The sequence below is a fragment of the Pagrus major genome, chromosome 8 (genome assembly GCF_040436345.1).
Source record: "Pagrus major chromosome 8, Pma_NU_1.0".
In the NCBI taxonomy this organism is placed as follows: domain Eukaryota; kingdom Metazoa; phylum Chordata; class Actinopteri; order Spariformes; family Sparidae; genus Pagrus; species Pagrus major.
Genome location: NC_133222.1, coordinates 12,442,072 through 12,465,066, shown reverse-complemented (window position 1 = coordinate 12,465,066; position 22,995 = coordinate 12,442,072). Strand labels below are relative to the sequence as shown.

The following is a 22,995-nucleotide window of genomic DNA, read 5'->3' as shown; positions in this document are numbered from 1 at the left end:
ACAAAAACAGATATTAGCGAGTTTATTTTTTTAATTATATTCTTTTTTTTAACAGTATGTCCCATCATATTTACAACCCCCTTGCAATGTTCTCAAAATCTTCATTTGATAATTGTTCACGACACATAATCTCATATATTCCATAGTATTCCTGTTTGTCTGCAGGTCGAACTGCAAAATATCATGCTGCATAAAAACACATTCAATGACAGCATCTCACTATTACTGACAATATCTTCATGCAGGATTATTGAGAGTTTCTTTTTGGTGCAAGATGCAAATCTGCAGTTCATAACCAGGATGAGACGACTTCTGATACCTGCTAGGACGACTAACACAGAGAGTTTTCTTATTTAATAAACCTGTAAACAGTAATGTGGAAATAATTGGCTATATATCAGAAAATGTGTCAAACATTCTGGCACAAATTTAGATAAGCAATTACTAATATCTACTTATTCACCAAATCATTCAGTAAACAGCTGCAGTATTGACAATGAGCATAAACGTCGACCACACTGCTCGTACGTTACATGCTTTCACATGCGCGCACACACACGCACACACACTCACACACAAAACTGTACATAGATTTATACTGTATGTTCCTCTTTACAAACAGCAACAAAATCTGATGGGACAATGAAAACAAAAACGACATAATTAGATAAGAAAACACTTGAATGCATACACATTGGGTGATACAAAATAAATATACAATTAAAAATGTATACAACATGTCAGTATGTACTACTTTGGATTGATTTAAGAAGTTGGAGAGCGATGAGCAGACCAACGTGCCCGGATGGTTCACGTTGGTTCAGTCTTTGCTGCCAGAGTCAATCCTCTCCTGCCTCCGTGCCATGATCTCCTGCAGCTCAGAGTCTCCGCTGCTCTTCTGTAAGAGAGACACAATAAGATTCATCTTTAGTTTTTAAAGTTTTAAAAGGTTTTCTTTCTCCTTTGAGAGATTCACCCATTACAACGTCTATGGCCTGAGCAAGGAAAGACATCATTAAGGACCTGTCAATAACTGCACTGTTAAGACATAAAATTGCGAAATCAATGGCAACGGACTGGCTAAAGAGCGGCGCTTTTCTTCTCTAAGGGCAATAACAGATTTCAAGGTTCTTTATATTAAAGAGCATGAATCATTAAACGAAGAAGCTAAAAACTACTTCAGTGGATGGTGTTACAATATAACAAAGTCTTTGTCAGAGCATTTAAAGCAAGGGAGTAGACTCTGTAGATGATCCTGTCAGCTGTCAAAGCACACAGCGTCACACTGTATAATCAATATAAATGTACCCCCCTGTACTTTAGCAGTGAGGTAAACAAGTCTGTACATGGAGAGAAATATATGGATGCAATGTGAGGAAATGTTCTCTCAGACGTGTTATCGTTAAAGCGAAGAGAAAACCAGGAGGTAGGAGAGCATCATCTTCAAAACCAAACAGTTTTATAACTCTTAACTCATTTTCCAGGCTGAGACTTTTAAACATTTCTCTTGGTAGCGCTTCTTCTTCCACACGTCTCTAAACCAGCTTTGCTTTTACTGAGTCAGAGCTCATTCATGTGTTTATGCTCAGTGATGACCTCATTCCATTTGGTTTAAATCCTCCCCCCATAAGACAACCACTGAAAGTAAAATATACAAAACATTTGATGAATAACGGCACAGAAAATGAATTATTTTATAGTATAAGTCACAGAGTTTAAGTCATCAGTGTCATACAAAAGTGTGTCTCATTTTATATTAATAAGACTTTCAGATTCATCTACTGTTAATTGGCACTTTGTCATTAACATATTCTGCATAACTTGATAATATAATCATCCATGTGGCAGGTTGTTATATTGTTAAATAGTCCTGCTTAAATAGTTTTGACCTGATTAGACTGTGTACACACCCACGTTTTGACTGCACCCGTATGAATTATTTGAGTGTAACTCCCTAATAGTCAAGACAGCTGACACAGGCCTTCATTGTACATACCTGAGTGTGATGACTTGTCCTAACATGCTCTTTTTTCTTGGCTGACCACGAATGAAGCTGCTGGGTTTGTAACTGGTGTGTAAGCAGGTTGCATGTAAACTCGAGTTTAAGTGTGTGACTGACCTCCAGTTGTTCTTTCTGCACGGTGGCCTGATGGTACACGCGGCCGCCTTCGCCTCCACACACCGCCTTCAGTTCTTCTTTGTTGAGGGAGAACAGTTGAGCTCCAGTCAGGATCCCCAAACATTCAACCGTCCTGCAGACAACACAGACAGACAACTCATTTACTTATTGTTATGTATACATTTGCTGTACTTCTTGATTTTACATTATTTCCTGTGGTAATTACACTGATGGTGTAGATCCAAAAAGGCAGTCTTGTGGCATTTTGACATGTAATAGCAGGAAAAGCACAAGTGTAATCAATAACATTAATACAGACTTCTCTGGGGTGTGTCTGTTCCAATGTCCTGCACGTCGGCTTACTGACTTGATGTTATTATACTGCCTTCAAATGGGGTCATGTTTACTGTGTTCACAAGAAAGAGTCCATATGAACGCCCTCCTCTTGTGGTATTCACAACCTCTGAAGTGGAAATTTTCTGAAAGCTCAGCGTTCAGAAGCTGTGGCATGTTTGCTCACATTTTCAGAAACAGCAGAGGCCATGAAAGTTCATTTTTCTACATGAAGAGTCTGTGGATGTCATGTTCCATGGCAATCCATCCAATATTTATATATATATATATATATATATATATATATATATATATATATTTTGACCTGTGTCTAGTTGGTTTGTCAGCAGGATTACACAAAAACTACTTTAGGAAATGATTCACCATTTTCATTAATTTCTCGTGGAATAATGCATGAAAATCAGGCGCATTTAGGTGGCTGGCATCTACGAGTGAGAACAATTTGACGCAGATCCTACATCTGGTGAGCTTAAATTATAGTTAAGCAGTTGTATCTTTATTTTTGGTTTAAAAGAGTGATACAGGGCTATTAAATTTGATATTGGATTAGGCTTGATTGAATTTAAGGGGACTGTTGGGCCTTGGCTCTACTGGGTGCCATTCTAGTTGTTGAGATATTTCACTCAAAATAAACAAATGTCAACCTCGTGGTGGCATCAAAGTCAGCAGGATTCATTTCCATGGATCTAGAATTGTATTTCCAGTACTTCAACACTGAAGGAATATCATTTATGACAAATATAATACTATCTGACATTTCAGTCAGGACGGTGAGGCATGGGGAGGTATTTTTATGTTGTGGATTGATGAGCGGGCAACTTACGGTTTCGAGAAACCTTTCGCATTGAGCCATGCGGTCACCTGCTCTGCGTTTGAGTCAAAGGTGAGCGGTACTTGGCTGCCGGCTGATCGCTCCACATGGAACTTCTTGGGCGGCTGTTTTTTGTTTGCGGTGATCATCATTAATAACTCATTGTTGACCTCGTCCATCACTGCAGCACAGAAACAGCAGACGTCAGAAACACCTGTAAGAGCTGCTTTTTTTAAATTCCTATTTTTACGTTTACGTGTTTGTGCTCACTCACTTTTGTCTTTGGGTCTGCCCTTGTTGAAGCTGTCTCCATGGCTAAGAGTACCAGGAGGTGACGTCCTGTAGCCTTGCTGCACACACACACACACACACACACACACACACAAACACAAACACAAACACAGTTCATAATAAAGCAACCACAGCCAGTATTATTCTAAAAACAGGTTTTGTCTTTCACCTCACTCTACATTGTTGCCCGGGAGCCAAAAGCAAAATATGTGTGTGAAAGTATTTCACTCCAGGAAGTGCAACCGCATGCAGGAGCAGGTGCAGGGCGTTGGTGAACCTGCATGCGGTGTGAATGAAGGAAGGCTTTCAGTGAGTGTGGGAACATGCTGCAGGGTCACAAGTGTGGAGAGTTTGTAGACAAAGCTCTCTCGGACCCCTGTTCAGATGATACGACTGCAAATGTTCTTCCAAAAGGAAAAACCCATTAACAGTAATTAACAAGCTTTTATCTGTGTTGTCTCCTTATCTCCTTATCATGTTTCACACAGTGTGTTATCTCTTTGTGTCCTAATCATCTTTTGTACTTCTAACCCGGAAGCGACAATTCCCGGCTGCAATACAAATGTATCCACAAGCAGTGATAAAGAGACCTTGAGCTGTCTTTAGTTAAAGATTGCCTACAATTTCCAAAATCCATCCTGACCTCCTGCCTGAGGTCAGGCCTGAGCTTGTGCAGTTGAGATAAGGATTATGACTGCAGGCGAAGTGAGTGAAAGTGATTCGACACATATTGTGAAATGTAGAAAACGCTGACAAAAAAATCTATTCAAAACACAACATGTCCTGAAGCCGTGGACGCAGATCCTGGTAGGTACACAATAAATTATTTCTAAATAAATTATGTAAGTGAAAATATATATTTATTATTTATTTATTTATTAGAAGCTGAATCCACTTTTGAACCAATTCCTAACACAAAATTACAACACTTTTACAGGTTTTTGTTTATGTCGCCCTTATGTATCCTGCTCAGTGGTCCGAACCGTTGCAGAGCGTTCATACATCCTCTTTTCAGGGAAAACAAGCGCTGTAATATTGCTGCCACCAAATAGAAATAAGCTAGTTGCACCATGCCTGAAAGTGGCTTTGTTGCCAAATAACCCAGTTTACAATTTTCTTTCACTCCCTCAAAAAGCAAGGTGCAGCAAAGGAGGAGATCTTGATGAAAATGGTAAACTGTGGCACCTGGCCAGTCAATACCTGTACCTCTGTGTCAAACACTTAATCACAGTATTGATGTTACCGAGTAAATGAAATGCGAGCTGAATGTGTCTGTAGATTGAAGCGAATCATAAAGGAGTCTTTTAATGTTAAGAATTGACATTAGTTGAACTGACCTTCCTTCAATAATCAATCTTATAAAGAGTACAAAGTAACGTAGGAAGCAGGGCTCTCCCTCGGATAATAGTCGCCACATTTCCCCACAGGCCAGGCCCAGTACACCACTATAACCCTCAAGAAACCAGTCTGTCTGCTGACTGTATACTAGAATTAATTAACACTGCTGCAATATTTTCTTAAATGAAACTTGACATCACATTGCCTGCGGGAATGCTAAAAATACACCACACAGCTACAAAAATAGGCTCAGAAATACCAAGTGTGACTTGAGTAGCTTAGCCTTTAACTATACAATCAGAAAAGCCTTGAAAGAATGTGATGTTAATGGACTGAATGTAGAGTACAGCAGGTCACCTGGCTGAAGACGCCCTCTGGCTCCTCTATCTTCACCACGTCCAGGATGTTAAATGGGACGTAGCCGGCCTGGCCGCTGCGATTCCGTAGTTTCCACCACTGTTTGTCATCCTCTATCACCTGCAAGACACATTTCACATCTCACTCAATGACTTTTCAATTTTGTAAAGTTGTTAACAGCGGACACAATCACGTTTGGCTTTAGCTATGTGTCAGTCTTCGTTTCAGTGGTTTTTACCTCGAGGATTTCATCCTGCAGCACTGACAGCTCGTTGGCATTCCTTGCTACAAAGTGGTAGCGAATTTTGGCATATTTGCGGGAGGGGGGCATCCCGTTGTAAGACCTGTTAAGACACATGTTAACCTCTCATCACAGTTTGTTTTTGTGTTTAAAGGGACAGCAGAGTGTGAGAAACTCCATTACTTACCCATTTGAAGAGTTTGAGGAATGAGTTCCATAAAACTGAAAAAAATAGACAGATTGTTAAAGTTTTCTGGGGTTTGACAGTAATTGTCTGTATATTTAGAGATGGTGGCTAACAAAAAAAACCCTTACGTCCTCAGCTGAGTGTTTTCTGTAATCGGGGCTGATGGGACTCGCCAATGGCCCCGTGTTGGGGCCCTCTGTTTCCCATGGAGCCGTCCTAAGAAGCTCCGCCGGCGGCACCCAGCCATTACGAAACTTTGGGTAATAAGGAGGAGCGCACTGATCCCTGGGCCACTCTGCTCTGCAGGAGGAAGTGGAGCACAGTCAAAAAGGTGACCTTTAAGCTACACATCTGCACAGGCAGTAATAATGCCCTCCAGTCATTGCTCACAATGTTCAAGCAGCACCTTACATGCTAGCTGATTGTGTCTGTGTGAAGGGCTGACTGAGAGGCAAACTGTGAAGCACTCTGGACAAAAGCGCTTTATAAAAGCAGCCATTTATGTACCTGGGTTTGGTCCATCCGTCCCCCAGCAGCTCGAAGATGGTCATCTCTTTAGGGGTGAGGTGTCCCCGCAGGAAGTCCACAGCGTCTTTGGAGAGGTGAGGGGAGATTACTGAACGCACCAGTTCAGGACTTCCACAGCTCTGCAGCACCTGTGGACGCATTCAGAAGATTAATGGTCAACGGGGGTAGGATTAAATAAGTGTATACTTCTTTCTACTCCTTCTCGAGCGTGTAAACTGTGAAATGTGAATGTGTAAAGGTTTTCTGTTCTCTCCATTTCCAACTTTTTTTTGAAAGCTTTTATGTGACGGTTTATTTTATTTTTATTTTTACATGTTATTTGAATCAGGAAATATCTCAGTAAAGAATAAGGAACAAGACAAAAGATCTGACTCAACATTCAGCACTAATTTACAATACTTAAAAGGCTTTCGATGCTCAGTGCTCTGGACACACTTTGGCCAATCCATTAGCAGTATCAAGCTTTGATATCCAGCCCTTGTATTCACTGAAGAAATTAACCATATATTTCTAAAAGGGTATGAAAGTAATAAATAAAGAGCAGAAAACAACAGCAGCTGAGAGCTAATTAACATGAGGGCCCCACTGAAAATCACTGCTTTGGCTTTATCTCCACCTTATCAAGCAAATCCAAAGTGTCCAGAGGTCAGCGCACAATATCAGCACAGGGCCTAATCACAGCTTAGTGTTTCTATTCAGCAGTATCGAAGGAGTGGCTCAACACTGCGGCTTGGGAAACCAACATTATGTAATTGTGGCCGCACCTGAGTCAGAGCTGAAAGCCACGTCGCTCCAGTCGGGTGAGAGTTTAGCAGAGGCTGAGTGGGTGTGGTACCATTAAAAATACAAACAATATCTAATGGTGACAATGCAAACTCTAAACTGTTTCATCCTTTGCATTTAAACAAGCTCAGGGTATTCTTTGTCAGACGTGGAGAACTTATTTAGTGCGACATGGATTTATACCTTTAACATTCAGAGAAATCACCAGGTGTTGAGGATGACAGCATGACAGCCTTCATACATATCAACCTGTGTGATTTACAGCTCTTACCAGCTCCAGTGGGCCGAACAGGAAATGAACCAGCTCAGACGCATTCGGATTCTGTATGTGTTTCTTCAGTTTGGCCTGCAGGGGGAGCAGAGACAGGTACACAGTGAGAAGGTGATGAAGGCTCAGCGGATGAACGAGGGAGGTTAAGGAGCTGTGATATCTCACCAAGAGGTTGAAGGCCAGCTTCAGTTTCTGCAGGCTATCAAAGAACTCTGCTTCAGAGGGGGGCTTGGCTCGCAGGGTCAGCATGCCCTCTGTAAACAAGCAGAGCAACAATGACCACACGCAGACTCCAGAGTTACCAGCCGACTGACCAGACCGGACACAGGTTTCACTCTCTGGCCAGGGTTCATAGACCTAATGTTATTTTTCCATCTCTAGTAAAGCTCACAATTCATACTCTGGATTGACTGAGGTGCTGTTTTCATGCCTGATACCAATACCAACTATTAGTAATATAGGAGACCGATAGCCAATATTTGGAGCGGATATACATTTGAAGTAAGAATAAAAATCTTAGTGTCAGAATTTACCCCTGAAATAACCACTGATGGAATACAACTATCTACAATTTACTCAAGTACTGTACTTAAGTACAATTTTGAGTTGCTTTACTCGAGTATTTCCATTTTCTGCTACTTTATATTTTCACTCCTACATTCCTCATACATTTATTTACGAGTTACTTTACAAATTAAGATTATTCAGTCTTTATAGCCTGTTACTTGTGACATGTAACCAGTCAGATAGTGTTGTGGGCGGGACATTTGAGTGAGATCACAGAGTGGTGACTAAAGACAGAGAGAGGATGTAATGTAATAGTCTACTTGGTACTTGAGGTAATCGGTTTCCTGACCTTTTTAAAGTAAGGTAAACTTTTACATTTTAAAATGAATTTATTTAATTGGAAATCAGACACAAAAAAACCCAAACGATACTGATAATTGGACAAATGCTGAATATCGGTCCCAATAATTGGCCGGGCTGATAATCAGTCTATCCCTAACTTGTACATCTCCAGTGAAAATAAAGGTAAGCAATACAATAAACAGCTCTACAGGTAAAAAGTTCACCTTGGCCAGAGAGTAGGTCAAAGAAAGATGTGCTACGTCACAGTTTCTCAACTTGAAATTCTCACAACCCCAGAAACCAGGTTTAAATAACGCATTTGAGTATAATATTACTTTAGATTATATTTTCAGCAGTTTAGAGGTTTCAAATGACATAAAAGGTTTTGGCTTGTGAGAAATGGTTAATTTTTAAATTAGAAATATAGTTAAAAACACGTCAATACATTTGACTAACAAGGAGTGTCCCCTCATGGGATCCAGAGGGATTCTGATCAAGGTTGAGAAACTGATTCTCTAGACAGAGAATACATCACTTACATCTCTATAGTCAGTGACAACACACATTGGTGTTACTTTTACATGGTTATAACCAAATACGTGCGTGGAAAAGCAACACTTGCTGTATGTGTGTTTGCCGCTGACACAGGCACATTAACAAGTCACATGTATGTCACATGTGCAGTTCGTCTGCACAGGAAACGTGTGTGTATAAATAAAAACACAGCATCACACCACTGCCGGTGTTGGGCCGTAAAACATTACTCAGCAACATGTTACAGTAATATTATTACTTTGCGCAGTAATTACTAGGGGACTTACACTTTTGGTTTCAGTCTGTGTAAATTTTTATTATTGTTTTGACTCTTATAATCTGCATCTCTATGCACAATTACTCTGAGTTTTGCCTTCTTTTGACATTACCAATAGTTTTTACTCTATCCAGGCAAAAACCTAACAATAACATTGTAAATCAGACAAAATCAACGATTCTGTGGGTGTGACATGACAGAAATACACCAGATAAGCCCTCTTTAGAAGTGAATAAGAAGTAATAATATTACATCAGTACTGACGCTTGAGTAATGAGTACTGTGTTACTTAACAGAACCCCAAACTGGCCACCAGTACCACACATGCACCACTGGATGAGAGTCCCGAGGTCACAGGACACAAAAAGACACAAACATGTCGACGTGAGCAATATGAACATATTGTCACTGCATTCGTCCACCACATCAGAAGAAAGGGAGACAGACCTGCTGGTCCTTTCTTCTTATTCTTCTTACTCTTGTTGCGATTGCTGAGCTGAGAAAAGGCCTCTGCGGCCTTTTGCAGCCGCGACACAAAGATCTCGATGTCATCCAGGCAACAGTTGAGGATTTGCTGAGGAAGACAAATCCTGGGGTTTAGCATGAAGAATATGGCATTATGAGACAGTGAAAGGAGCTGTGTCATGTAATGACTTGGTGATGGTATCGCTAGGGATACAAAAAAAACCCACTTACCACATCCTTCTCAATGCGCTGGGCCAGCTTTTCATGTGACTCTGCATCATTTTGTCCGGAGGCTCGTCTATCTGCATCCAAACACAAATACACTCATGTGGATTAAACAGAGTTAAAGATTAAAGAGTACTTTTTAACTGTGTGCATGTGCAGTTTGTGTATTCTCACCTATTGTGTTTGGGGCTGCCACTCGTCCCCTCGCAGCAGGTGAGGGGCCTTTAGGGGCCGATGGGGGGAGGATTGTTTCTCTGTGATGCTTCATTTTCTCCTGATTCACTCTGGAGGAAGAGGAGGAGGCAACAAACCCTTCAGCACCCAAACATCTACTATTAACAGGTCAGTGCCATCACAATATTTATTAGGGTTGTTTCTACAGCTTCATAATTAATGTTGCTCCAAGACCATCCTTGCTATTGACCAATCAGTTCTTTGAGATGTCACAGCTTTGTGGCCAAAGACAGGAAAAACATGCCTGTGGGAGAAGTCGGCCTTTGTAAGGTAATGTTAACACTGGTCTGTTTTAACCCAAACCAAGATCTGTTCCTAAACCTCACCAAGTATTTTCATTGACTGACCCTGACCAAAATGCAACAGAAAACACAAGACAAAAAGTCAACCAAGGAAAATCAAGTCAAATACGGCAATAAGTCAACAATACAACAATAACTTCCACATGGGAGATGGAACCCAGTCTCCTGGGTAAGAGTGTTTCGTTTCACCCATTCAACGCACATGACTCACTCCCTCTGTGGACTTTGCTGTTTTTTCAGCAGTAATGGTCCTGGAGCAACACTAATTACGGTGTCGTAGGAACAACACCCACAGAGCAATATAAGATAAACCATGTCGCCTCCTTAAATGTGTATTTGACTGCAAGAACATTTGTTTATCTGTGTGTGTGTGTGTGTGTGTGTGTGTGTGTGTGTGTGTGCTCTCACTTCAGTGTCTGAAGCCTCATTTTCTTCCCATGCTTGTTGTCTCCAATGGCACTGTCTATATCTGCATGAACCATCTCAGCCTGAAGAGAGAGGAGAGACACACAGAGCGTAACTTAACACACAGAACACGTACAGATTCACAGTTGACATCATCATCGTCATATTTAAGGAAAAATGTTTCTGACTCTACCTTTCATTTCTCTAGATTCAGTGACAATATTACCTGAATGCTGAAAGTCTGGAGTTTAATATCACATTGCAGCTGACAATAACATCGACCTCATGATGGATTCTACTCAACTGGACCAAATGATTGATTAGATTCTATTTAGGTTGGGACGCTATTGCTATTATCAAGTCTACGACCAAAGGCACTGGAATTACTTATAATAAATTCTTGTTTTTCTATATTTTTATCTTTAATCATCAATGCTGCAGACCTCTGGCTGCTCTAAGAATGAGGAGCACTCTTATCAAGCCTTTGCTGTTGCTGTTACCAGTGTGAACTTTTTTAACCGACCACGCCTTGCATTGATAAGATAAGATAAGATAAGAAGCAAACCAAAATAGAAAAATAGTTATATACTATTACCAATAATAAAGACTTTATACATTCTATTTGCCTTTCAAATACAAATATGACCAAGAGGGACAATTGCACAGGATACTTGCACCCATAATTGTAATACACAAATACTAAAAGAAATATATAAAAATAACTATAATTGCAGTGCGTAGGATTTGTCTATTTGTTTGTTTGTATTAACTTGTGATGCATTCTGTGACACTCACTCACTAAAAGTGAAAATAAATACAATTAACTGACTTATCGTCTTGTACATGCAGCTTAAATATGTTGAAATTAAATACTTTTATCACAAAGCCATTTGAGCTTTTCTCTCAAAACCACACTTCATTTAAACCCACTTTCATTTATATTATTTTATAAAGCCAAAGATAAACTAGGTTGTTCTATTCAGATTCTCCAACCCTCATCAGTACCCAATAATGATGATCATCTGTTGCTTGTAAGCTCATTCTTTGTACTGACTAGCAATGATTCTGAACTATAAAGAGGTTTTTAGACTGTTATAGTATTATAGATCTTCCCTTAGGCAAATATCGCTGAACAAGGTTGCCAAAAATGTAAAAGGATACACAGAAGCACACTGCCACCAGCAGCAGTGAAACCTGACCTGGCGTTCCAACAACAGCAGCTTGGATTTATGAATGACGCCAAACACAAAGCCAGCCAATCATGCGCAGACAATGAAGGAGGCAAACTGAGCCTGTAACATTCAAACCGAGACTCACCTCCACCTCGTCACAGTGGAAGAAGTGGATGTCGGGTTTGTGTTGCTCCTTGTCCTGACACACCAGCAGCAGCACGGAGGGATAACGTGTCTGATTGAGCACCGTCTGACTCATGTGGATGGTGGAGAGAGGGAAGTTCTCCAACTCCTCCTGCAGGAGCACAACAGAGGACTTGTTAGAGGGAAGTATCTGAGTAGGATGAGTCCTCAGTAAGATAACATAAGACTTCAAGATGTTTATGAGTGAGAAAGTATAAATAATTAGTTAATGTGACATTTATTACACGTTACAATAACAGAAACTGATGATGTGGAGCCGTACCTGTGTGTCACAGTCCAACAGCCTGACCGCCTTGTCGGTGACCTGCAGGAGCATCTCCTGGGTCCAGATTTTGTCTTTTGAGTCCAGAAGGACCAATTTCTTGATGGCATCGTCCACTGTGGCAATGGACTCTGTCTTGTCCATGATGAACGTGGAGAGATGCTGAGGAGAAAACAGAGGGTCGGTAAACGAAGGACAACATTTATGACTGTGAGGAGACACTGACCAAAGCGTATGCTTTTAAAAGTTATTGGGCTTATTTTGAAATATATATTATTTCAAGTTGAGTGGCTGTATTACAGTAACACTTAGCTTAGCATGAAGACTGGAAAATGGGGGGAACACCAAGCCTGGCTCTGACCAAATCTGACATAAAATCCACTTACCATCAACTCTAAGGCTCACATAATATCTTGTTTGTTTAATCCACACAAAACTAGAGGTGTAAAATCAGCAACTTTGTCTCAGCTTGTCGCCAACAAGCAGCAACCTCCAGGGCTGAAAAATGAAGCCAACACAAAAGTGCCAAAAACTGTCCGGCCCAACATTACTGCAGAAATAAACGTGTTTACAGACTGATCGAAAAAAAAACTGTTTTGGTCTCTATAGCTAATTTCCATGTTAATGAAAACTATATGGGGGGAAGAATTAAACATACACTACTTTTTGTAATTATATTAAGGCTTTTTATTATGATTAATTATTATTATTATTATAATCAAGCATAATTAAAGGCGTGGCAAATTTGAGTGGGAGTTAAACGCTAGCTGTTAAGCTATGTGTCAGCCACCGAACTTCATTCAGCTCACCTCTGCTCCACCCACGCACCACCTCTTTGCCAATTTTTGGATTGGTTGTGTACAGCTACAGACACTACCAAGATGGCGACGTCTTGAGTCACCCGAGCTTCTCAGTGGCTCTTGATGAAAGCATGGGTGATGTCACGGAGACTGCGTCCATGATTTATACACCTCTATGGTTGCCAAGAACATTTAGACAAGCAGATGACTCCCTGTAAAACCACAGCTTTTTTAAAAAAGCTGTTTTTAGCGTCAGAGGTGTTGGTAGACATATTTTGGTACCTTCGGACCGAGCCAAGCCAGTTGTTTCTCCTTGTTTACAGGCTGTATGCCAAGCTAAGCTAACTGGCTGCTGCTCCAGCTTCTTAATGAGCATACAGAAATGATGCTGGTATCTATCTTCTACCTCTCCGCAAGGAAGAAATAAGCATATTTTTCAAAAATATTGAACTATTCCTTTGACTGTAACTGTATATTTAGGCCTGTTTTCTTATGTACAGTTTTTACCTGCTAAAATCTGTATTTCTCAGCGTTCTTTAGCTGTGTGATTTACTCTTCTGTGTTATCTAACATCAAAACTTCCACAGCTCAGCATGCAACTGCTGCCTACGTGGCAGTTATCTGTGATTACCTGCCCACGTGTGATAATGGGGAGGCATTTACAGAAATCCTACCTGCGTGGACCCGGGACATGGTTCACTAACATCATCATCCCTGCCATGAAGCACGTTCCCAACTCCCTATATCAACTCCCCACTGCTGCAATCAGAGGCCTGATTGCTCTATTATGACCGAGTTCCCGTAAATGAGATGTAATCAAGAGATAAGCCAGTGTGTCAGCTTTTATATCTGGGACACAGAACAATAGACAATAACCTTTATAGAGAATGTTTTACTTATATCTTGTTTTATACTTCAGGTTCAGTGACCTTTTAAAATGTCTAAATCCTTCGATTTGTAGATCTTAGTTTCAGATTTTCTTTCTTTTTTTAAGTCTTTTTTGTTTACAGTGTGTCAGAGAGGAGTGACTTGGAACAAAAGTCCTCAGCTGGATTCAAACTGAAGACGTAATGGTTGAATGCCTAATCTATTCTACTTTTAAGTTAATTTCATGTAATATCCAGTCCGATATTCACCTCCCCAGTTACAAGCCATTTGAACATGTATCAAATGCATCAGCAACAAAATAATAATAATACAGTAAATTATATGAAAATGTAAACAATACTTTTAAATAATACAAAATGATGATACAGTGCAATGCCCAAGTGTCTGCGATCACTTGTGAGGTTTTCTATAAAAGGGAATTATTAAATATTAGCTTACTACAATGATTTTTAACCTAGTGATTGATTTAAAAATCTTTCTGTTTCAACACATGATCTGCTTTATTTCTAAAATGTTTTCAATTACATGAACAGGCTGAAAATCATAACCATTATTATAACTTAATTTTTTCTGGGAAACATAGACAGAGCGGCTCTTACCTCGACATGATACTGTGACGTCTCATGCATGATGTAATTGGAGTTGGAGTATTTTTTCCTCTGTTCTGTAGATGAGAAAACAGCGATATTAAAAGTGAGAAACTAAAAAAATCAGCAACTCCTGCCTGGGATCTTACTGTATATCCTACTATGTAAACAACGAGCAGTGACACAGACCTGAAGTCCACATGTTGCATGTGTGAGCAGAGCGAACAGATGAAGACAGATGAAACAAAACACTAATGTGAGAGCTGAGAAAACCAGCAGAGCAATAAGGAAGTGGCCAGGGCACATAATGTGTGAATGTCGGGCAACCGTAGACACGTGATAGTGTTTTTGTCAATATGATTTACAATAGTGCAATAAAAACTCTGCACAAAATGCATTAGTAGTCAAATTCTACTTGTGATGATACATATTTTAGCATCATTTTGTGCCCAAAAGTGTCCGTCCAGTGGGCAAATAAACAGGAAACAGACCATTCTGAGTAGTTAATCATTAAATCTCATATCAAAGTCTCTGTGAGACCAGATTTGCCCTCTCTCACGTAACAGTGAGACAGTCAGACTGGCTTTAAAGCTCGCTCTATCTTGGGCACCAATCAGAGGCAAAGATTTACTGAGGAGTCAAAGATCAATGACGCCACTTCTCGACAGCACCAGCCCTTCCTCGTTTGTGGCACAGTATTGTAAATTGTCACATGTAACCTTCTAACAGGTTAAAGTGCTGGTAGATGATTCCTGAGTGAGGTTTAAACACTTGTTTAATGCTGGACTCCAAAGCGGTGATGTAAAAAAAATTGTATGTATGAATGAGTGACTTGTATGAATGCCTCTTCACTTCCTCTCAGCACAGAGAAACTTTCCCTTCAGCAGATTAATGTGAAAACAAACTGCACAAACATGATTCTGCACAGTGAGGGTCAAACATCAAAGTGAGGTCAAAACACATTTTTGAGTGAAGGGGGGGCTTTATATGCAATTATGATTTTTTGGCTACTGGCGGGAGTTTACACAACATTAACATATCATCAACTTTGAAGTCAATTTGGTTTAACTTCTTCTGCTATGGTAGCTTATTTACACACCCTGCAGTTGCAGAGCAGCTGCCTGCTGCAGCTAAAAACCATGATGAAAGATGCAAGAGTGAACCAAAACCATAAAGTTGCAGTCTGGACTGCTAAACAATCAGAGTACACCCATTAAAACGTTTCACATTATAATTTTATTCAAAGTTAGGGCAAAAAAGAAATATTGATTATGTCTGCTTTAATTTGTTGCACTTAACCTCTTAAATCTATCTGTCTGCTGCACCATTTATACTGTACATACTTTGCACTTTACTGCTTTTTGCACTTCTGGTTAGACGCTAACTGCATTTTGTTGTCTCTGTACCTGTACTGTGCACAATGACAATAAAGTTTAATCTAATCTAATCTAATTTAATTAACCTCTTAAAGATTGGGGCATGAAAAGTTGAATGTTTCAGATGCAGATGTCTTATCTAAATCTATTCGTAGCCGAGCAACAGTAATGTAAACATGTAATGGTTAACAGTTTCTGTAGACAGGCAAGAGTACATTGTAATTGCAGACTGAAGCATACAGGCATGCTGCTGCTTATATTTATACTAAAACTACTGAACTGATAAAAAAGAAGTGAGGTAAATTGATCACTGAGTGTAGACAGAGTAAACTTTGAAAGGAGATAACGGGAAGTTAACAGCTGTACATTTAAAAGTAGTAGAAATAAACTGTAGTAGACTTAATGCCAGACTACACTGTGAAAAGAGGATTTTATTGGTGAGACAAAATCACAGGTGTTGGACAGAACTGCTACTAAAAAAGTTATTACATTTATATAAGCCTAACAGGAGATGTTTTAAGGGCCGATGGCAGTGTGTCACGAGAGTCGGACATCTGAGGTGAGATTTAACATGGCGAGCCCTAATATTGCTGAGAAGCACAGCAACAGCTAACACAAACAAAGTATATTGTAAGACATAAAAACTACATTTTAGATCAAATCACATCATAGTCCATCTACTACCAACCCCAAAACACACAGTGGAGGATTTGACAGCCAGACACTGACGATCTGCAGACCACAGAATTTGAGGTAAGTCTACTGGCCAGCACAAAAAAAAAACTAAAAAAAACACTGCATCTTCCAGTATCACTGCACAAGGAAGTAAACGCCAAAAACAACAGCCTGTGTGAAACAATCAAACCAGGAACTACAAACCTGAATTGTGTATAAAAATCTAACAGGCCGCACATTGTGTTCGTATTGCCATTTGAGCCATGGATATAAAAACAATATTGATTGGCTGCTTTAAACATTTCTTAACATCAATTCCTCAAAACCACTACAACATACAAAAAAATGATTTACAACGATAAAGTTGAAAAGTGGTGACCTGTTAAACGTATAGATGACATTTGTAAATGCTGAAGCTCACTGGGTGAAAAGCCATTTTCAAAACGCCACTGTTTATTGCCCTGTGTGCTGTTAACTGCACTGTTGTTTTTGAATTGGCCGATGTTGAATGAGTGTGCCAGTGTGCTCATTGACCTATTTACCAGGTGAATAGTCTGCAGGTAACAATTACGGTTAAAGGAGAGCATGCTCCGATCAGCTCCACTGCCAGATCTCATATCAGGTCTCTTTCTGTCTCCCACCCAGCAGAGTCAACATGTTGATGTCACAATCGATTCTCATTTCACTTTATGTTTCATGTCACACAAAAGCCCTGCTGTTTGAAGGACACTTGAGAAAATGTGTGTCAAGACTCTTTATCCCCTTATTGATGATTCAGCGTGATGTAAACATGATTCATAGAGTTGTGACTCTAAAGCGAGGTCCATGCAGACGCCGTCACTGAGCAAATGACGCAAGCATGTGCCTTTCCTGTTCCTGCCATTTCCTCTCTGCCGATTCCTTCCTGCTTGGCTCCCCGCAGGTGAAACGCAAGCGTCAGGTGTCGTTCTGAAAGTCGAGCTCGCCCCATGTCTTATTAATGACTGACATTTATGCCAATCAATTCACAGCGCTGCGACAGCTTGCAATAAGAGCCACTTAGCAGGCAGATGGGCAGATCCTCAGGCCTCTCTCCAGAGTCAACAACCAGTGATAAACATGGCTGCTTGGCAGATCATCAAACCAATACATGACCCAGATCATTCAGACAACCCGACCTCACTAATAACTGCCCTTTATTTAACCCGACTCAACCCAAAACCAAGACAGTCACATGTTTGCTTGTTGTTGTTTCTTTACAATATCATGAAACTGGTCAACTTGAACCAACTTTTTTCAAATTTAGATTGATTAATGAAAGAATAAAATCCTTTATCGCAACATCCAAACACCCAGATAACGCAAACGATATGATTATGATTATGTTGGTACAAGCTCATGACCTGATCTTTTGTTTTTATCATGTAACTGCAGCTCATCTTGTGGATACTGTGTCCACAAAGATTTGGCCATATGTCACCAGAAAGTATCACCACACCTCACAGCCTGATTCACAACAGTCAAACTAATTCAAAACAAATGAATACAGGTTCAAAGAGGCTAAGAGCATGCTATTATTTTGTAAAATGCAGCCATTGATTACACAATTTTAAGACAAACAGACATAAGTGACACTGTAAACATGGTTGATCGACAAAAATCAAGTAGTGGATCTATCGACGATGTATCATACACAGACATTCAGGAAAAACGGTAGAGCTGGACGATATCAAAGTCCTTCAATGAGAATTTCCACCTGTTGATTCACTCTCATCCCAAACACATTTTACCTGTCAGAGACATGCTCCTCAACCACAATCCGAGAAAATCAAGAAAGCTGCTGGATGGTCTTGAGCCCAGGGATGATGAGTCTGATGTGGCACCTCACTGCTCTACTTCAAATCTGCTGATAACAGATCAGGGTGGGAGGACCTGTGCATCATTTGCATCAGTTGCAGGCTGCCCAGCATTTGTGTGAATGACAGGTAGTTTTGCATGCGGGAGATTGAGCTCGGACTTTTGCTGTTGTTCCTCTACATGTTTATTCAGCACATAGCGAGCAACAGTCCTATATCTATCCAAATATCTCCCACTGTTATGATACTGTGGTTCAGGAGGACAGTCACGCTGCTGTCATCCTGCCGTGAGAAGGTAGTGGCGACCATCTGCTGCACAAGACGAGACGAGCCAATGAAAAACAGCACAGCCTCGTCACACATACGGTGGGATATTTCACAGAGATCAAGGGAGTGGGTGCGTCCTGTGGATATTTGGATGACTTGCGGTACAAAAATATTTCACAGACAACGAGGTGCACAGTCAGATGGTTCAGGAACATCTTGCATCCCGACAACACCATCATCTGTCATCTGATTCTAAATTTGGAACAGTGCAGCGATGCATGAGCGCAGGTTGTACCTGGGTGTAGGTTTCTATCTGTACTGTACAATGTTGCCCTATGTTGGCAGCGAGGAAGGAGGTGCCGGCAGGGACCAGTGAGCTCATGTCTGAGGCAGCGCAGGGAGGACCAGAGGTGAACGAGAGTCCGCCTCTTCCTCTGCTCTTTTCAATGTGCCTTTTATTCACCTGCAAGATGTGGGCATCCCCACCCTGTTCCAACCACACATTAAAAACAGGCACGCCCTGCACTCCCTGCTAATGTAACACAGCATATTTCACTAGCAAACACACACCCTAGCACAAGTATGCCACAGCGAGAATAAAATGTCACGTCACAGTGTTCACTGAGTTTAAACCACAGTCATGCCAGATCAGTGATGCAGTCTGACAATGTACGTAGATATAAATGGAACCCTGAAATACCACAAACACATCCTTGGATTCAAAGTATGCACAAAAGACTGAAAGTCAGACAACACAATGTGGTTACAGACAAACATTACAAAATCCCGATGCATCTGACAACAAATCCCAGCATGCCAAGCAGGCACGGCACAGAGCTGAAAAACTTATGTTCCCTTCAGGGACCCAGCCTCCCTCCCACGTCCCTCAGCATCTGACAGAGGTGTCAGCAGCCGGAGCACGACAGGGCCCCTCAGCAGGACCTTGGCCCCCTCTTATCACTGTGCCTGTGTGTGTGTGTTCTGGGGAGAGGACTGCGATAGGTCAGCGAGGCTGTGAGGCAGCAAGAACATGCGACAGAGTGAGCATGCTGGATTTCCTGACATTTGGATAGCAAATTGAAGATCAGTGATTTCAGTCAATTACACTTCTGAACCACACACCTTGATGATTTACAGTTAGAAAGGTAGGGAGGTCTTCTGTTTGTGATTTGAAGATGTGCAATTTTAAATATAATAAAGCTTCATTTTTAAAAAAAGAACAAAAACAGCTGGGTAATGTAGTTTTTTGCAAACGTTCCTCAAACAGCAGTAAATATTGTTTTTGTTGGGGACTATTTTCAGCTGCGGCTTGATACATATTTGGTGTACTAGAGAGTATTTATGGCAGCAGGACGGTGTATGTGGGACTGACACTAAATAAACTACAGAAGCTTTGTTTATTGTAAGGAATTAAAATGTCACAGATTGCAACAGAGTGATTCATTTGTGTGTTTTTAATAATTTAAGGTAAATCAGGTTTTGGCTACACAGGGAATATTTAGGTTAGATTTAGGTTTTAACAATAGGGCAAATATTAAGGGTTAGACAAAATATCAACACGACAATATATCTTTTCCCAGTAGGAAGCTATATATTATATCACCACTGGTGCCAAATTCTTTACTGATATTTTTACTGAAACTTGCAGGCGCTCCTCACCTGCCAGTGTGACTTACCACAGTCACTACTTCTTGACTGATTTTGGCATAAACTTAATTTTCACAGATCTAAATTTATACAGATTACAGTGAGCGACAGTTTTATCCTTACTTTAAACATTTTACTCTGTTTCACGTTGGAGTACTGGAGAAGCTGTGGTCATTGTGTGTGTTGAAGGCATTAAGCTTTGACCAAGCCTGGGGAGCAGTGGAATACAATACAAGATTAGGTAATTAGGATACAAAAAAAAGGTAATTGTATCCCAGTAAAGTAACAGGGGAAAAAAGTAATTAGATTACTGATACATTCAGTAAGAAATAGGATTACTGACAGGATTACAATTTTAAAATAAAGAATGATAAACTAGTCTCACACAACAACACAACCAGATAAGTGTGTATTCTTATAGACACACTCCATATCAAGATTACATAAAAGTAATCTTATTGATATTTATTTTCTTTTGTCTTTATTTGCTTATGTTTGGTATTGAGGTAATCCAAAAGTAATGAAAGTTACATTACTTTAATATTGTCAGACTTGGATTACATTACTGACATTTTTTAACAGGTAATTTGTAACTTTATCAGAATACATTTTTAAAGTAACTGTCCCAACCCTGGCTATGACACTATGCACTTCTTTGTACTTTGTTTCATTTCACAGGTCAAATTCTGTGTAACAATGCAGTTTGACCTTTTCAGGGGTATTTTGTCTTCTTCAGTTACACAGACATCATGATGTATCATAGATAATTGTCTTGTAATGTATCAAATATCCCTGAATCACTGTATCTTGGTGTCATTGTTCTTGTGGGCAACGTATTGTGACAGTATCGTATCAGGAGTTACTCTGTGATTCCCACCCCACGCAAATATGAAATAATACAATTAGCAATGAGTAACAGTGAGCAAGCTTTTATAAAACTTCCTCGACAAGTAAGACTGTCAAACTTCCTGCATTACAAGCTGTAAACAGTCTGTGGTGGCTCATTCCAAGGAAATAACAACAGGTGTCATTACTTGAGAAGGGCATGTAAAGTCAACAGTCCAACAGTAAAATACTCCTTCTGTGCAGTCACTTACCGTAGAGGGCCTTGGCGCTGAGCTTGCTGTCCGATCTGGCCACTCCACTGCAATGACAATGAGAGGAGACGGGGTTACGCTGCATGCTCTTCATCTTCACCCCTGCACCTCTAAGAATGTCACAAACCCTCTGAAACTCCCACACTGTCACTTCTCATGAACGCAAGCCCACAAAATATACGGAAACATACGGACAGTGATATACGGAGCGCAGACTGGCCGGCACTGGATGAGATTAGCCTGAGATTCTGAGCATATGGACCAGTCAGGGAGAGAGAGGGAGAGGGAGAGGGAGAGTGGAAAAGGGAGAGGGGGGGTGTGGGACATGGAGGGTGGAAAGCGCCAGGAACCCAGGCAAAGCAAACAATCCTCAACAGAGCCGCTCTGTGCCCGAGGTCCCTGACCCACACCACCTTCTGCATACTGGGTTAGTGATTCTCTGGTGTGACAGCAACTCAGCTAACACACAGAAAGGTAAATATGTGAGGGGAAGCAGGAATGTGTGCAACACTCACTTGGCTTGCCTCGACGGAGGTCCCAGGACACTCATGGTTCAAGGCATCCACCTGAAGGAGGGAGAGGATGAGAAGCAGTGTGTTAGTGTGTGTTAATGAAAGACTAAGACAGGGCTGTTGGTGGAGGGAAAACAGCCAAAACAAACATGCATTATTCATCTAAAGGGAGCTTTTAAATGCCTGTTGCATCAGGTATCTCTTCATTTTTCTCTCTCATTCCACTCTTGTGAGCTCTCATATGCAGTCAATGGTGTTTAAGTCGAAAAATAATTTATGTGCACAGCATTAGGGTTGTAGACATGGCATGCAAAGTTGAGGCGCTGACTACTAAGCAGCCTGTTCTACCACTGTGGAGAGCCAGGTGTTGGGCCTGTGCTGCTGGCAGTCGGGGGACTGATCCGGGACAATGGCAGACAGCAGGCTGATATACACTGTGTAATTAGATCCACTGTGTTCACGACTATATCTGCAATTAATTAATTTGGTTGGGTTTAACACCCAGCCATGCTAACTCTTTGATAATTAGCATGGCCTCGAAAGAGACAAACCGATGTGTAACAAAGTGCTATGACTAAATCTGAGAGGCAAACAGGAGCATGAAAAGAGAGAACAAAACTCTCCCACACCTTCCCCTCTGGGCCTGGAGACTTTTCTGTCAAGGCATGTACTGGCAGGTTATGTAATATATATTATATGAGCCCTACAGAACAAACTGTGGCCACACACTTAACGACCCTAACGAGCTGTTACATAACAGAGTGGGCTCTGCTTGGCTCCTTTTGTGATAATTGATGATTTTTATCACCACATTTTATATAATCACTGATAAGTATTTCTAAGTTAATGGCTGAAGTGAAATGTATTTAACACTGGAGATAATAATCACCTTCTACCTTATGTGACTTCTGGGGCCATGTATATCGCTTTAGGCAACCCAATCAGTTTGTATAATTAATTGGCGGCCAGAGGTGAGGATCCTGTATCCCCAGCAAGCATTTTAGGCGTTCTGCAGGAACAATCCGACCTGTAAGGTACTGACCTCGTGTCACTTTGTGTCACTGGGTGTCACTGGGTGTGCTTCCTACAATTAGGGCTGCAA

At 40.7% G+C, this 22,995-nt stretch overlaps 1 protein-coding gene across 1 annotated transcript; it reads right to left on the bottom strand.

Annotated features, from left to right (window-relative positions):
• Positions 1-7: 7 nt before the first annotated feature.
• Positions 8-21,626, bottom strand: eps8l2 (EPS8 signaling adaptor L2). Its single transcript, XM_073472388.1, has 19 exons — positions 21,382-21,626; positions 14,497-14,561; positions 12,210-12,371; positions 11,889-12,038; positions 10,575-10,654; positions 9,805-9,914; positions 9,637-9,707; positions 9,388-9,514; positions 7,446-7,534; positions 7,281-7,355; positions 6,206-6,354; positions 5,827-5,998; positions 5,699-5,733; positions 5,509-5,614; positions 5,271-5,390; positions 3,559-3,634; positions 3,297-3,465; positions 2,120-2,252; positions 8-898 (listed from the first exon to the last, which is right to left on the bottom strand). Exons 1-19 carry the CDS (start codon positions 21,473-21,475, stop codon positions 821-823), a joined length of 2,061 nt encoding a protein of 686 aa, XP_073328489.1. The 5' UTR covers positions 21,476-21,626; the 3' UTR covers positions 8-820.
• Positions 21,627-22,995: the final 1,369 nt, after the last annotated feature.